The following is a 15,599-nucleotide window of genomic DNA, read 5'->3' on the forward strand; positions in this document are numbered from 1 at the left end:
CTGGGAAGTGCTCTGCTCAGCACTTTCCCCGGCGCTGCATTACAACCCCGTAATTGAAGCTATCTGGTGGGAAGGCAGCCAAGCAGGTAGATTACAAGTGATTAGGAACGACGGGGGGGCCGCGAGGGAGAGAGCCAGTGGTCGTGGCGGGGGCACCCAGCCCAGTGCCCCAAGGCACCGCAGCCAGGCGAGCAGTGCTGCCCCAGCACCCCTCCCGGCAGCTCCGGCGCTGCCCTCGGACCCCCACCCGGCCCCTGGACGTTGCTCCCTTACCGGTACCGTCTGCGTCCCTGCTATGGACTGTGTGCTGGCGTCGGTGCCCGGCTGCTCGGCGTGGCTCTGTGCTGGTGTGTAGAGGGTCATGGCGTGCTCCGGTACTGTGCTTTGCCCCGAGTAGTCCTGTGTGGGGTGGGGGTGCGGTGGTGCGTACTCTGCAGGGATCCCATTCTGGGGGGGTGGGGGGTACTGGGCCGGGGGGTAGGGCTGAGCCATCGCGTCCGGTGGAGCCGTGGCGTCCTGGTTACCCTGCCGAGAGAGCAGCACCATCCCCCTTACCCACCGACATCCCCGGGGTGCCTGGGCTGTGACCTGCCCCAGGGAGGGGTCCTGGTCCCCACAGCCAGACCCAGGCCCCCCAGCCCCACCACGCCCCAGCCTTTGGTGTCATCCCCCCCCAAACCCAGGGCTGTCTGTGCCACGGCAGCTCCTGGGGTGCATCGCCTGCTGCCGAGCCCCCATCCTCTCCTGTTCCGGGGCCCTGCCTGGCGTGGGGGGAGCCTGCACATCGCCCTTTCCTCGGGAAGGAAACCAGGGCAGCCCTGGGTTTGGAGCCCAACGTGGGGCAAAGCAAAGCCAGGCTGGCAGCATCGCTCCGGGGGGGCTGCACAGCATCAGTGCACACCAGCAGCAAACCCAGTGTCCTGGTGACGGGGGTGCCAGTGACGGGGAGCAGGGCTGGGGAGGCAGGGAGGGGCAGCCAGGGAGAGCAGGGCCCTTGGCAAACACCAGACAGGAATCAATTAACTGCTAAATATTTGATTAGGCCCTTTGCTCTAACACAGCCGGCCTGGCCGCCCTGGTCAAACGAGGTGAGCTGCACCTGCGCCACGGGCTGAGGGCTGCCCATCGCCTGCGGAGGGACGGCGTGGGGCTGCCAGCACGCACCTCTCCTGCACGCCCACCCGCTGTCCATCCTCACAGCCCCGCGTGCACCCACAGGCTCTCCCCCCTGCACACGTGTGTGCTGCACCCGCTGCCACACACAGACGCCCACCGTGGCGCACGGCAGCAGCCCCCGTCGGCAGCTGAGAGGCTGCAAATGCCTCAGCCAGCGCGCAGGGCAGTGCCAGCAGCCCCTCGGATGCTTTACAACCCGCCGCGGCAGCCTTTCGCCCATGAAATACATCTGCGGCTCAGTCCGTGGAGACAAGCTCTTTAATTGTGTGTGTGGCCGATTTATGGTGCGGAGGGATGTCAGGGAGGAGGCGGGGGGGCTGCACTGCCAGCCCCTGACCCCCAGCCGGCAGGGCCGTCGTGCCTGTGAGGGAGACAGCGGGGGCACGGTGGGGACCACATGCAAACTCAGTGTGAATAATCCCGCTACAGATCTGCAAGTCACTGGCAGGCTCGCCAGCGCCTTCCCATGCTGACTCAGCTGCCCGGGGACGCACCAGCCAGATCCACCTGCCAGCACGGCCCGGGGCTGCCGATGTCGCAGGCCGGTACAGCCCCATCCCCAGCACTGCCCCCGAGCCGGGCAGCCTGGCAACGCTCCTGCCTGCGCCGCAGGGGCAAACCCCACCTCGCACGCTGAAGGGTTTCCATCCTGCGCTCAGCTCGGCCCCAGGGTGTGAGCCTGCTCCGGGGAGCGGGCAGACACCAAACGGTCACTGCGGTCACGCTCCCAGCGCCCGACCCTCCCTGCCTGCATCCCTGACGCCCAGCGCCCGACCCTCCCTGCCTGTGTGCACGGAGCCAGCAGCCGGAGCAGCCTGCAGCACTCCTGCGTGCTCTGCGCTGGACACTCGTCCTTGCTGTCACCATAGGCAGGACCAGCCACCGTCACAGCGGGGACGGGCACTGCTGCCCAGGCAGGAAGAGCCAGCGGGCAGGGGGACGCAGACGGGTGCCGGGGCAGGGACCGTCCCCACCTGCCCGGGCCTTGGGCCCCGCTGGCTCCTCGCCAGCCTGTCCCGACAGCCACGTTCATATCTGTTATTAATTAGGGCTGTCGCAGTGCTTGTCAGCCCAAGTATTATTTCATTCAGGGACCATTAGGTTCCCCTGTTTTGCTGCTCGCTGTCGCTGGGGCTGCTGGTGCTGCAGAGGCGCAGATCTACGGCTCCCAGCGCCTGCCTCCCGCCAGCGCTGCCCATCCATCCCCGGGCAAGGATGGGGCTGCTCGGCTCGGTGGCGGGGGGCTGCTGGGGGCGAGGGCCCTGTGGGGAGAGGGATGGCGACGGGTTTGGCTGTGAGATGCTTGTCGACGTCATGGGGAAATGGCTGCTGCTCGTCTCCGCACCCTGCGCTGCCTGCGTCCTGCTCTGGGCTGCCTGCAGTGTGGGAAAAGCCCCATCCGGGGGCACCCCGGGAAGGACCAGGGCCCCTCTGCTCCTCCCAGGAGGGTTACTGGGGCCCCGGCCCCACGGCAGCCCCTGAGCTGGCACCAGGAGCAGCCCCCTCCCTGGGCCCCTCCTTGCACTGAGAGCCTGGGTGGTCCTGGGGACCCACCTCTGCGCCCCAGGGGAGGCAGCCGGATGGCAACACCCTGCAGTGGGTGCTCCCAGCTTGGGGTGCCCAGCTCTGCGGGGAGCCCGCGGCACAGTGCCGGCCCGGGGGTGCCAGGGACGGGGGGCTCTGACAGATGTCCCGTGCTCGCACACCGCGTGTCCTGCCCAGGGGGGTGCAGGGGATGCTCCTACACGGCGCTTCGTGAGGCGGCTTTCCACACTCGCACTAAAAGAAATTCTGATTATTAATGGCCCATGGCCCTCATTTAGTAAATGAGACAGGAGACCAGTGCAGTGCCCAAGACCGAGTGCGGAGCAAATCAGGCAGGATTTAACACAGGACGGAGGGACCAGCAGCACCCTACCACCTGTGCTGCCCGGGCGGGACACCGGCAGGGCTGCGGTACGGCCCTGTGCCCAAACGCCATGGCCCCGGGGATGGCAGCAGAGAGGCTGGCACGGGGAGTCGAGGCCTTCGCTGTGAAGGGGAGAAGTGGCTCCGGGCAGCCCGGCACACGCTGCTGCGTCCCGCAGGCTGGCCGGTGTCCTGCTGCCTCCCGGCTCCTTGGCAGAGCACCGCACCGAGGAGCCCGGGGCCAGGGGAGCCCCCCGAGAGCGGCTCTATCCAGCTAGCTGTGGGACACTGCTCCCCGAGCCCAGCCCTGGGGGGCAGAGCCAGCGGGACCCGAGGTCCCCTGCACAGCGTCCCCTGCCCTGCCCTGCCCGCAGCTCAGCCCCATGCCACCAGCCCTGCGCAGCGGCTGCCGCAGCAGGCAGGGGGTGGGGATATCATCTTTAGCTGATTAAATGTCCCTCATTAACGAGTTTCTTTAATTAATGAAGTTTTTTGTTTGCTCCACTTGCTTTCTCCCCACCGCACTCTGCCTCCTCAGCACAATCCAGGCCATTTCCTTTCAAGTCATTTAGCGCGTGGGGCCGGTTCCTGCCGATGCCGCACTTTGGTGATTGTGCCTGTCAGCTTGAGGCTGACGACGCCATTTTTAACATTTGCTCCTTTTTAAGAAAATAACGCATCAGGAGCCCCCGAACGCAGAGGATGTGTCTGAGCAATTAGCCGAGTGCAGAGCGCCCGCACTAACGAGAGGGCACCCGCTGGCCCTGAGCACCCTGCAACGTGCTGCCACGCCTCACCCGCGACGGGCGTCCTGCCGGCATGGTGCGAAGGTGCAGCGTGCGAGCTCCCCTGAGTTATCGACCACTCATGAGCAACCGTCACCCACCGCCACCCACCTCCAGCCACGGACGGGCAGCGTGGTAGCCCCACGGTGGCCCTGCAAGGCCAGCCAGCGAGCCGTGCCCACGCTCAGCCAGAGCCTCTGCTTGCACACACGGTCATGACTTACTTACAACCTGGCAGCAGCCCGTCGGGGGGGCCGCTCCCCTCCCCTGTGACCCCGCGGCCGCCACGAACGTGCCCAGCGTTTCTTCCAAAAGCCTCGCGGCCATCCCACTGCCTCGGCAGGGCCGGCCTGTCCCTGCTCTCCTCTCTAGCCCAGGGCACCCTCGGCCCGGCCAGCTCTGCCTGCGGACGTCCCCTTCCTGCACGCCTCGCTCGGGCCAGTGCTGCCAGCACAGGGTGCCGGGGCGGCACAGCATCGCCTGGTCCCAGCACAGCACCGCCTGGTCCCGGCACAGCACCGCCTGGGCACGGCACGTGCAGCCTGGCTGGCCAGCGGTGTGCCAAGCCCCGGAGCAGCTCGGGAGGGGCCACAGTCCCGTCACCACCCACCTCCCCACCGCCAGCGAGAAGGGATCCCCGAGAGCAGCACACGGCAAGGACCCTGCAGCTGCGGGTCTCCACGAAGCAAAGGCAGAGCAGATGTGTGGGCAGCCAGCCCAGCTCCGGTCCCCGATGCCTGCGGCTGTCCCGCTCCTTCCACCAAGAACCAGTCACCCGCCAAGGGGTGCAGCGAGGGGCCGGTGTCCTAGCCACAGCACAGCATCCAAGGAGGCCGCTGAGATGTTCCTCCAAGCTGCAAAGCCTCAGCAGGCAGCACACCCTGCAGGCAGTTCAGGCAGCGCAGGCAGTGCAGGCAGGAAGCACGCTACCCTGACCCAGACTGGCTCCTGTTTGCTCTCTCACTGTCAGGGCGTCCCCTTGCCGCAAGGTAAGCCAGCCCGAGGTCAGAGCCGAGCGAGGAGAAGGGTGTTAAGCAATTCCCCAAGGGTGCCGACTCTGCCGCTCCGCCTGCGCCAGGGCAGCTGCTCACCGCTGCAACAGGTCTGCGGCACGCTGCTGCGGCGGGACGCCGTGCAGGACGCAGGGCCGGGTCGGGCTGGGGCAGCGCGCAGGGAGGCCGATGGGAGCACCCACCCTCACGCCCGCTGCCTCGGAGCAGGGCGGTGTAGCAGCGCCGTGCTGCGCCGGGCGCCAGAGACGGGCTCGGCAAATGCCCCGGTGGCGGCAGGAGGGTCCTCGCAGGGCCCGCGTGCCCCCCAGGGGCCACGCGGTTGTGCCATCACCGCGGGCTGACGCGAGGCCGTGCCCGGCACGGCTCATCTGCGTGACAGCCACAACGTCCCCGCTTCGATCCAGCCGCTCGCTCATGCTAATGACTGTCAACATGAAAGAGAGGCCGTGAAGGGGAAGCAAATTACTCCCTGAAAAGGAATTGACTGATCCCCGTCATTTCTCAAGGAATCACTGACCTGTGAATATTTCATTACCCAAAATGCTGCGCCATCCATACAAAGCAGCGCGCCCGGCCCCGAGCAGGCACCAGCCACAGAGCCCCAGGCTGCAGCGGGGGAGCGGGGTCGGTGCTCGCTGCGGGGACATCCTCAGCCCGAGGAGGGACCAGCCCTGTCCTCTGCGGGGGCCGGCGGGACATGGCGGTGGGTTGTTTCTCCTCTCCTCCCCAGAGTGGGAGCTGGGGGGGGACAACGGGGGCATCACCCCCTCGGGAAGGAGCTGCGAAAGGAGGTGAGGAGCTGCAGAGGCCAGAGGTAGCAGCCGCCGCGTTTAATGTCTTCATTAGTGGGGAGGCAGGGGAGGGGTGAGAGCCTGCTAACAGCATCTGCCGGGGATGCTCCAGCGGGGAGCTCTGCAAAGAGCAGCAGGGCTGGAGAGAGCAGGCAGGACCCGAGGGGCAGGAGCGACGGCGCGAGAGGAGGAGGAGGAGGAGTGGGGGGAAGGCAGGGCAGCCTGCTGGCGTGGGAAAAAGACCGTTTTTCCAAGGTGCCACGCACTGTCCCGGCACCTTCTGCCCCCCTCCCCTGTGCCAGGACCCTGCGAGAGGGGAGCTGCCCCTCAGCCCCGAGAGCCCCCCCGGGCTGCCGCAGCTGCCAGGGGCCAGGGCACGGCCAGGGCCGGACGCTGCTTCCCCTCTGCCCGCAGGAGACCGGGCAGGGAGGACGCGGCAGCCGGCGGCCACGCGACACCCAGCAGAAGGGACGAGAGGCCAGCCCCGGCGCTGGGCGCAGACCTGCCCGTGCGGGGTGGGGGGGACCAGGGTCCGGCCCCGGCTGCTGGCTCCGCCAGCCGGAAACTTCGGAGCTGAGGCTGCATGAAATATTCATGAAGTAAATGGTGCAATTTCATCTGCATTCAGCCAACTTCATGTATATTTCAGAGTATTATGAAATGATAATGTTGTGTAACCGAGGCGAGACGGGGGGGCTGGGGGGGGGTCCCGGCCGCCCCCCATGTGGGTGCACCTGACATCTCCCAGGCTTGCATGTACCTGTGCCGCTGCACCAGGGAGGGACCAGGCTGCGTCACCGCCGGAGACATGACAGGATCAGGCCTGCAGCGAGCGGGAGAACCACAGGTCCAGAACACGCAGCACTCTTCTCCCTCCTGAGCAGGGCCTGGCATTGCCGGCGGTGCCGGGGTTCACCCGCAGCAGCTCTCGGCATTGCCGGGGTTCACCCGCAGCAGGTCCCAGCCCCAAGCAGCCACTGCAGGAGGGCAGCAGCCAGGCTGGCCCCACTGGCACAGCTCTTCTTACAGACACGCCGGAGCAACGCAGACCCACTGTACGCAGTGTTGGCCGGGATTCCCAGCGGCGCTTAGTGCCCAACGGGCACAGAAGGGTTTGGGACAAGTGGGCACGTGAGGGACAAGCTCGGCTGCAGAGCCCGGGGATGGGGATGGGCTGGAGAGGACCCGGGTCCTCAGCAGCATCCGCCTGAGCTACCTGCTCCTCCTGAGCGCTGCAGACACCGGTGTCCACGCACCGCATGGCTCTGCGCGCCAGGTGACGGAGCCACGCTGGAGGCTGGCCTGCCTGCTGCTGCAGCGGTCCTGGGGGGCAGCCGCTGTCCCCCACCATGCGCGGGGGCCGGGAGGTCTGGACAGCGGCTGCTGCTCTGGGAAGGGCTGCAGGGTGCCTCGTCCCCAGTGCACCCAGAGGGGCTCTGGACGGGACAGGGCACCTTTGGGTGTCCCAGCCCGCACCGCTGAGTGATGGCGCGTGGGCGGCCGTCACAGCCCAGGCAGAGGTGGGCAGGGCCCGGAGAGGAGCAGGCATCTTCCTCTGGCAGGCCACGTGCCGACAGGGCTACGGTCGCTGCCAGGGCCTCCAGCGGGTCCGGGTGCGGGGAGGCGAGTGGGGGCCACGGTGCCCGGGCCATTGCGAGTGCCAAGAGCGGGGCTGCTGGCTCCCAGTCCTGCCCTGGGTTTCGTAAGACAAGCACCAGCACAGCGCTGGGCTCACTCCCCCAGCCGCTCCCAGCACCTGCCCAGAGGCTGCTCCTGCCCGGGGACTGGTACTCCCCCCGCCGGCTGCCCCCGCCGGCTCCCCGGCAGCCGCAGCCCTTGTGTGGTGCTGCTGGAGCTACCGGCAGCTGCGTCCAGCCTGGCTGGATCCAGACAGCTCAAGACACGGCAAATAGCAGGATGAACAGCCACGTCCACCGGCCTCACGCCTCCCCTGCCAGCACCACGCTGGCTCCAGCCGCCATCCCCGCAGCCTGCCCCGCAGCTCACAGGTCCCCGAGGAGCCCAGCCAGCACTGCCCGGACACTCGTCCTACTCCTGCAAAGCCCTTCGCAGCCAGGAGCCCACCCACGGCAACGTCACCGTCATGCCGCCACCACGCTGGGGCTCTGGCACAGCCGCACGTGGCACTTGCAAGCGTGCGCATGCTTGCACCGGTCAGCGTGGGCGCTGGGGGAACCGCGGACCTGCGTATGCACCCGGACAAGCTCTCTCATGCAGCCCTCTCTAATAGGCAGTCAGGAGCATAATTTTTCCTCTAATTACATATTCAGCACTTCTGAGAAAATGAGATTTTGGTAATTCAATTGGACTGAGAAGCAGGGCTATAATAAAATGAAATTTGTAACAATCGCGCAGTTAAATTAGTTAAATGGAGAGGAAGGAGCTGTGGAAAATTGACCCCTCGATCTCCTAAAGACTAATCAGACATTTGAACCGAGCTGTGCTAACACAGCCCCTGGGGTGTTGCGGCGGCAGCGTGAGGGGGAAACCAGAGACACCATGAGGGAAGAGCTGGAAAACAGCCGGGACCGTGTGGTGCCGTGGAGGTAACGCCCCTGCTCCAGTCCCAGGGTGGGATGGGATGGGTTCCGTGAGGAGGGTGTCAGGGCACGATGTGGGTGCCTTGCCCTTTGCAGCACTGGCCATCGCCAGGACCCGGCAGCCAGGGTCGAGCTCTGGGATGGCACTTGGGCCTTGGCCGCTGGGTCCTGGTGATGGCCGGTGCCATGGAGGCCACCGTCCCCACCGGCTCCCGGATACATGCCGCATCCTTGCTGGCACCAGGGCATGAGGAGGCGCAGAGGATGGCGGGTGGTCCCTCTCCATCACCTGGGACCGCAGGGACATGGGCAGCCGTGCCCTGCAGTGGGACCAGCCACGAGTGGGGACAGCCGACGCAAGGAGCCCAGGACAGGGACAGGCACGGCGTGCCACGGCACACCGCGTCGGGCAGGCACGCTGGTCGGAGAGGGGCATCCTGCGAGCTGGAGGGGCTCTGCAGCAGGTACAAAGTAATTAGCCTCAATATTTATCTTGTTGTTCATCTTTTTTTTGTTTTTTCTTGTGAAAGAAAAGGAGAAAAAGATGAGTTTCTCATTTGCAAGTTAATTAGTCTAATTAGCTCTAATTAAGAGCTCCCCACACAATGCAGATCACAAATAAGCTGCCACTGTCGCCTGCTCCCACTCTTTTCTCCCCATTTTTGATTTTATACAGGAGCCATTCGAAGGTTGCGGCCGGCGCCGTGGTGGGGAGATGCCGAGTGGGCAGAGCCGGCGGGGGAAAGCGGGATCCCCCCAGGCTGGGGGCTGCTCCCCCCCGCCGCCGACACCAGGGCTCCTCCGGGCTCAGGGACAGCCCCACTGCTGCTCCCCTGGGGGACCCCATCCCAGGACCAGAGCTCAGCTCATCCCGGGCTCTCCGACCCCTGCACCGAAGCAGGACCCACATGGCCTCCCCCCGCTTCCCTGCCCGGGCAGCTCCTACCTGCACAAGGGGGTTTGCCTGCATGTCCCGACCGTCCCGCTGCCGGGGGATGAGCTGGCCGCACACCCAGTACCCGCGCATCCTACCGGGCAGCCGGAGCGGGGATGCAGCCAGCACGGTCCCGGCTCGCAGCCCAGACCCCGGGGTTCGAGCTCTGGCCCCGCCAGTGCAGCGCGTCCCCAGCCACGTCCCCAGCCACGTCCCCAGCCAGCCTTGGCGAACGGACAGGAACAGGAGTCTGCCGGTAAACACCAGCCTCAGCCGGGCCCAAAAGCGGCTGAAGGGTGCTGACAGACTGGGTGGGCACGTGCTGCTGGGGGCTCCGCAGCCCCACAGAGACCTGCAGGAGGCTGTGGGGATCCAGGGGAGCAGCGCGGTCCCTGGCACGGTGCTGCGCACGGAGCAGAGCGGCCAGGGCAGGACACGGCACACGGGCAGCCGGGCACGGTGCTCTGCTGCTCAGCTTTGCCACCGCATCACCGGTCCCCTCCCCGGCTCCGCCACAGCTCGGCTGGAGTGGGACCGATGGCGGGGGGAGCACAGGGTGAGGAGCCGGGGGCCAGGCGGCGTGCCACCGGCCCTGTCCGCCCCCCCGCGCCGCCGGGGGAGGGCTGCTGCGGGGCGCTGGGAGCCGCGGCAATCATGTCAGCTTATGTGTCATTTTCTACTCGGGTAATGCGAGCGGTGAGGGATCGCTGCTCGGAGACGGGGGAAAATCATGACAAAGTGCTGCAAGCCCGGCGCTCCGGCAAGGGGGAGCGGGAGCAGCCAGACCCGCCTCGGCCCCCCCCGCCATGGGGGCACCGCGGGGCCACCGCCGGGCACGCCGGCTGCCACCGCCCCTAATCCCACAGCAGGCCCCACCGCCAGCCCAGCCCTGCTGGCATGCACCAGCCCCCGCGGGGACCCTGGCTCTGCAGACACGCTCCAGCCCCAGCACCCATTTCAAGCCGACGGGAGCCCTCCTGGGAGCAGGGTCTCCTTTGATGGAGAGGGAACGGTTGAGATGTCTGAGTGTGGGAGTGGGACCCGGCTCTGCATGCGCTGACCCCGACAGGTCCGCAAAGCACCTGCCCTCCCTGGTAGCACTGGCCTGTCCCGTGCACCAAAACCCTGGCAGCACCAGCACGGAGGTGGGGGCTGCCCAAGTGCCGCTGCCGGCACCATCCCTGCAAACTGCCTCCTCCGGCTGGGTCTCCTTCCAGCGCTCGTCTCACTCTGTTTAATGGGTTACTGCTGCCAGGGATCACATCTCAGCACTGCTGCTCACACAGGGCTGGGAGCAAATCCTGCTGATGCTGTGCAAACCCTGTCTGTAAGATCCATGCAGCGCAGCCGGGACGCCAAGGCCGCTGGGGTGGGGGCTCTGCCCCGGGGGACACCGTGGCTGCTGACCGCTGAAGCTGGCTGGATGCTCAGGAAGGTGCCGGGGGGAGGCAAAGCGAGAACCTGGGCAGGGGGACACCGGCTGGGGACAGCAAGGCTTGCAGAGGATTTGGGAATTGCACCCGACCCCCCTGCGGGCAATGCCTGCAGCCCCAGGGGATGCCGGTCCTGCGGTGGCCACCACGAACCCTGTCAACCTGCAGCCCACCGAGCTCTGGTTCGGGGGGTGGCTGCTCCCCGAGCAGCTGGGGGCTGCCGTTTATCCGCAGCGCTCCCCGCTCAGCCCAGCTCCTGCCCCCCACACCCCGCTGCCCGGCTGGATGAGGCCGGGCTGGCCTGGCTGCTGTGCCCAGCAGGAACGCTGCAGCCATGGCCTCCCAGGGGCCCGGAGCCTGCGCTGCCCCAGCCTGGGCGTCCCAGCACCGGGCAGACCCAGCTCCTTCCTCGGCCATTTGGCTCCCTCCCGTGCCAAGGCACCTTTCCCAGCGCTCCCCGCTGCCGGTGCTGTCCCAAGCCTCCCTGCACCCTCCCAGCAGCCCAGCCCCACGCCTGCCCGGTGTGCCCGCTTGCCGATACCAGCTGCACCTAAGGGACTAACGTCCTTTCTGGAGAGGTCACCGTGCCTCTCGGAGCCCCCACTGCTCGCCAGCTCCGCCGCCGAAACCCGTCATTTCACAGACGCAAGCCCTGGGAATGGGGCAGCATCGCCCCCGCTGCGTGCAGAGCCGCCGCGCTCACACCGGGGCTGGCGCTGCCGAGGTCCCTGAGGTGCGGCAGACACAAGGTGCCCACGCACGGGAGTCCCGTTCGGAGCCAGCAGCAGGACCCGGGCAGGAGCTGACAGCTCTGGGGAGCCAAGTCACCGCCGTGACTCTGCAGATCCCCGGAGGAGCGAGGAGCCTGGGGTGCCCGGCCCCGGCACCCAGCGCTCAGCATTCTGCCCAGCCCCGGCTGCAAACCCCGGAGCCATCCCGGCCCTGGGGCAGCGCACGAAAATCTGGATTCAAGTGCACTTTCCTTTTGGGACACTGGGCCCAGAGCAGGGGCGGCTGCGGGTCGGGGGCAGATGGGGACTGGGGGTGGTGGGAGCCGGCATGGGCAGCCTGCGCCTGCTCTCCTAATTAGCCTTTCTTCTTTGTTAAACCGTACCCCTCCACCGACTGCCTGTAATGCTTTAAAGAATGATAGATACTAAATCTAATTTAATCTACTCATTCACCCATCACTATAGTACTAAAATAGGAATATACCTATAAAAAGAGCATCGCCAGGCAGTGTAGGCCTAAATTACAGCTATTGTGGGAAAACCAGCTTTGCAAAGCTAAAATTAATGTCGGTGTTTTCAATGTATTAAAAAAAAGGAAAACATGTTTTTTGCGGCTTTAAAGCCTGTCCTCTACCGTGCAAGCAAGGCGGACGCTGCAGTGCGGGCGCTCGGCCGGAGCCGGGAGCCGCTGTGCCGGGTCTCGCATCTGTGCAACGCGTGAGCAGGGGGGGAAACCAGGTTTGAAATGAACCCGCTGCTGCAACACACTACAATATTGCTCGGAATAGACTTGGTCCCTAAAAATATGCTAAACTTGGCAGCAGCCCTTTTGGAAAGGAATTTTCCAAGCAGCCTTTTGCAGAGGCTGTTTCCCAGCGGGCCAGGTGCTGCTCGGAGGAGCCTCCCGTGCCGCGGGTTGGGCAGCGCGGTGCAACCGCGGGCACCGGGGACGACATGGCGTGTGGAACCTTGGGGCAGCTCTGCGGCGGGTTCCAGCCCACCTGTACGTCTACCTGCAGGTGTGCCCAGCCCTGCACGCTCATCACTGCCCGTGCCGGGGTTTGTGCCACGCTCCAGCGCTGACGCTGAGCCTCAGAGCCCGGGTCTGTTCCAGATCAGCACCGCACCTTGCCCCGAGCGATTAGCTGCTTGTTTATAATTATAGCGGAGATGCTTTTTAAGCAGTGACCGATTCCTCTGTTAACAAAACGCAGCCACCAAATCTCCCTCCGCGCCCAGGTCCTTGCTGAACAAGAGCTAAGCGTTCCCATCAAACCCCACCGAAGGACGCGGTGCTCCCGCCTGCCCCGCCAGCGCGGGCTGCTCCGCCGCAGGCAACCACCCACCCTGCCGGCAGCCCCCTCCCGCCCGGCCCCCCAGGACCCCCACTCCTGCCCTGGTGCTGGAGCGTGGCAGGGCCAGAGGGCGATTCCTGCATGCAGCGTGGCTGCACCACGCAGAGTGCCACGAACCATGGGTCCCAGGACCCGGGCGGCCAGGCAGCCGCGGGGAGGGAGCTGAGCCGGGCGAGCTGCAAGGCACCTGCAGCCGCTTGGATGAACCATTCGCTCTGCCGGAGCACGCTGGCAGCGGGACTTTCCCTGGCGCTGGGCTCGCTGAAGTTTTGCAGAGAACTATGTTACTTGGTCATTCCTTCAAATACCGGCACTGTTGAAAATGCTGGGGCTGGGGAGCTACGAAACACGAGCGGCCTTCTCGGGGACAAATACAGAAAACGCCAACAAGCTCCCCGGGGGGACAGCGCGCGCCCAAAGGGGATAAGGCCAGTTACTGCGTGCAGGCTCCGTCGCCATCCAGCTCGTGGCCAGCCCAGCCCGGCGCAGGCAGATACGTGCCCCGGTATGGGAGGAGCCGGTGGCCAGCGTGGGCCCCTGCAGCCGCGGGACTCAGGCACCACCCACATGTATTTGCCCACCGCAGGTCTGACACATGGACATCTGCCTCGCCGCGCACACACGTGCTCCAGGCAGGGAACTGTAACCCAGGGGGTGTAAACCGAGGCCCCCCCCCAGGCCCCACACCACAACGCCTTCAGGGAGAGTCGGACAAACCCCTCCAGGCGTCTCTGGCTGCGCACAGGGGAGTCAAGCTGGCTGGCCAGAGGCGAGCTCCGCGGCGGGCACGTGCCCACGGGCAGAGGCAGCATCGCTCCCTGCACGCTCCTCCAGCGCAGGTGGGCTGACGGCGTGCACGTCCAGAAGCCAGGGCGAACTCGGGGTAAAGCACTGCTGCAGAGTGAACGCCGTGCGGCAGGCAGGCCCGTTGCTCAGCCGAGCAGGACGAGGAGCCCGGCGGCAGCGTGTGCCCTGGGCCCCTTCCCCACGTGGCAGCTGCCCGTGACGTCCCTCTGCCTGACACCTCATCGCGACACGCTCCAGGACCCGTCTTCAAGCGCTGGATGCGGAACCTCAGCAAGGGACAACCGCCGGGAAGAGGACAGAGATTTTGGCCTCCATCGCACTCATTAGCTGGGTGAAAATCCAACTCCAAATCTCTTAATAAAACCCTCCTTTCTGGCTTGTGAGTCCAGACCTGCTGCCAAGGAGCAGGAGGCTTCCGGGAGAGCAGGGAGGAAGAGACGCTAAACACGACGGCCAAATTAAACCAAACAGGGCGATGAGGCAACCGGGAGCTGCTGGGTGCAGAGCGCCACGCATCGGGGAAAAGCTTCTCCTTCCCAGGGACCCCAAACTCCAGTTGTGCACCGCCCGGCTGGGTGCCGGCAGCAGGCAGCCCACGCCTGCCCGCAATGCTGCCCGCCCCTGCTGCCTCCAGCCGCGGCTCCGGGAGCCGGCAGGCAGCGCAGCCAGTCCGTGCCAGAGCGCTCCGCGGGGCGAGCGGCACAGCCGAGCCCCTCGTGGCAGCCGGGGGACGAGGGGATCCCAGCCGGAGAGGGAAATCTCCCACGCTGCCGCCTGCTCCCAACAGAGGCTCCGGGCCCCGCACCGGCTGCCGGTTCAGAGCATCCACGCACCGCCTTCAGAGGGACAGAAAACCTCCCTGCGGACTGGTGGGGGCTCGGGGACGGTTTCTGCTCGGTGTCAGACGTGCCTGGGCAGCCGAGCAGCGGCCACGGGAACCTCAGCACAGCCTGGGGAAGCGGAAACCAAAATCCAGCCCAGCCCCAGCTCTCCCCAGCCTCTGCCTGCAGGAGGGTGCAATAAATCACGCACCCGTCTTGCCCGGCTTCTGCAGCAGCCCCCGCGTGAGCCCCGGCCCTGTGCACACCCTGCGGCCGCCGCTGCGCTTGTATAACCAGCGGCAGCCCCGGCTTTGCCAGCCCCCATCTCCAGCGTGCCGGATGGAGCGACCCGGGCCTTGCCATCCCCACCGCCAGCGTGGCCGCGCTCTGGCCGCAAGCCCGCTCGGACACAGGCTACAGACATCCCGAGGGACCGAAACGCTCCCCAGCCCTTCCCCGCCACGGTGGGAGGGTTTGCACCCGTGATGTCTGTCCTCGGCTGCCGGGTGAGCCGCGCAGGCCACGTCGAGCGCGGTGAGGATGCTATGAATTTTTAAACTCCTGAAAGCTCAAATGGAGCAGTTCGCCTGGCTGGGAGACGGGATTTCCGATGCAGCAAAGAGGCTTTTGAAGAAAACACTGCCTCTCCCGGGCTGCCTTTCCCCCGAGATGACGAGCCCAGAGACCCGGCGTGCTGGGTCTGGCACGGGACCCGGGTGCACCCCGCAGGGCAGTACGCCCTGGCCAGAAGTTAAGGACCAAACCGATGGCCCGGGGACCCTCTGGCCGGGCTCCTCGATCCCAGGGCTCACCCGGACCTGCTGCCCCCCCAGATCCCTCTGCAGCACCTTCCTGTCAACAGCGAGACAAACCCACGCACGCTCGACCCCACGGCCTGGCTGCAGACACTCACGACGCGATGGCACGCGGACACACACACATATACGTGCACATGCGTGTGCATGCACAAGCTCATCACCTTCCCTTCTCCCCGGAGGCTGCTCAGGCCACGCAGGAGCCTCGTTCCTTTATCCAAGCATCCATCATCGCCCCTCGCTTCTGCCGAACGGCAGCAGCGCCAGGGAAAGCGCTGGACCCACGCCGGCAGCTCTGCCTGCCGCACTGCCCGCGTCTCAGACCGCTCTCCAGCCCCGGTCGCGCTCCCAGCCGCCTCGGCAGAGAAACCGGAGAAACCCCAAAGGAATCGCGGCGAGGACCACGAGCCACCACTGCAACACAACTCGCCGGTGCCGCGGGGCTGGTGCCGGAGAGGCCCCGCAGCCA

General features: G+C 66.2%; 1 protein-coding gene across 28 annotated transcripts in view; it reads right to left on the minus strand.

The window, feature by feature from the left end:
- RBFOX3 (RNA binding fox-1 homolog 3) overlaps positions 1-15,599 on the minus strand; it is a 183,023-nt gene that overhangs the window by 7,283 nt on the left and 160,141 nt on the right. For all 28 annotated transcript variants that reach the window (XM_075770650.1, XM_075770676.1, XM_075770672.1 and 25 more), the window contains one exon: positions 274-525. In XM_075770650.1, the coding sequence (XP_075626765.1) occupies positions 274-525 (252 nt within the window). The remainder of the gene's footprint in view (positions 1-273; positions 526-15,599) is intronic.

The sequence above is a fragment of the Balearica regulorum genome, chromosome 18, assembly GCF_011004875.1.
Source record: "Balearica regulorum gibbericeps isolate bBalReg1 chromosome 18, bBalReg1.pri, whole genome shotgun sequence".
Taxonomy (NCBI): domain Eukaryota; kingdom Metazoa; phylum Chordata; class Aves; order Gruiformes; family Gruidae; genus Balearica; species Balearica regulorum.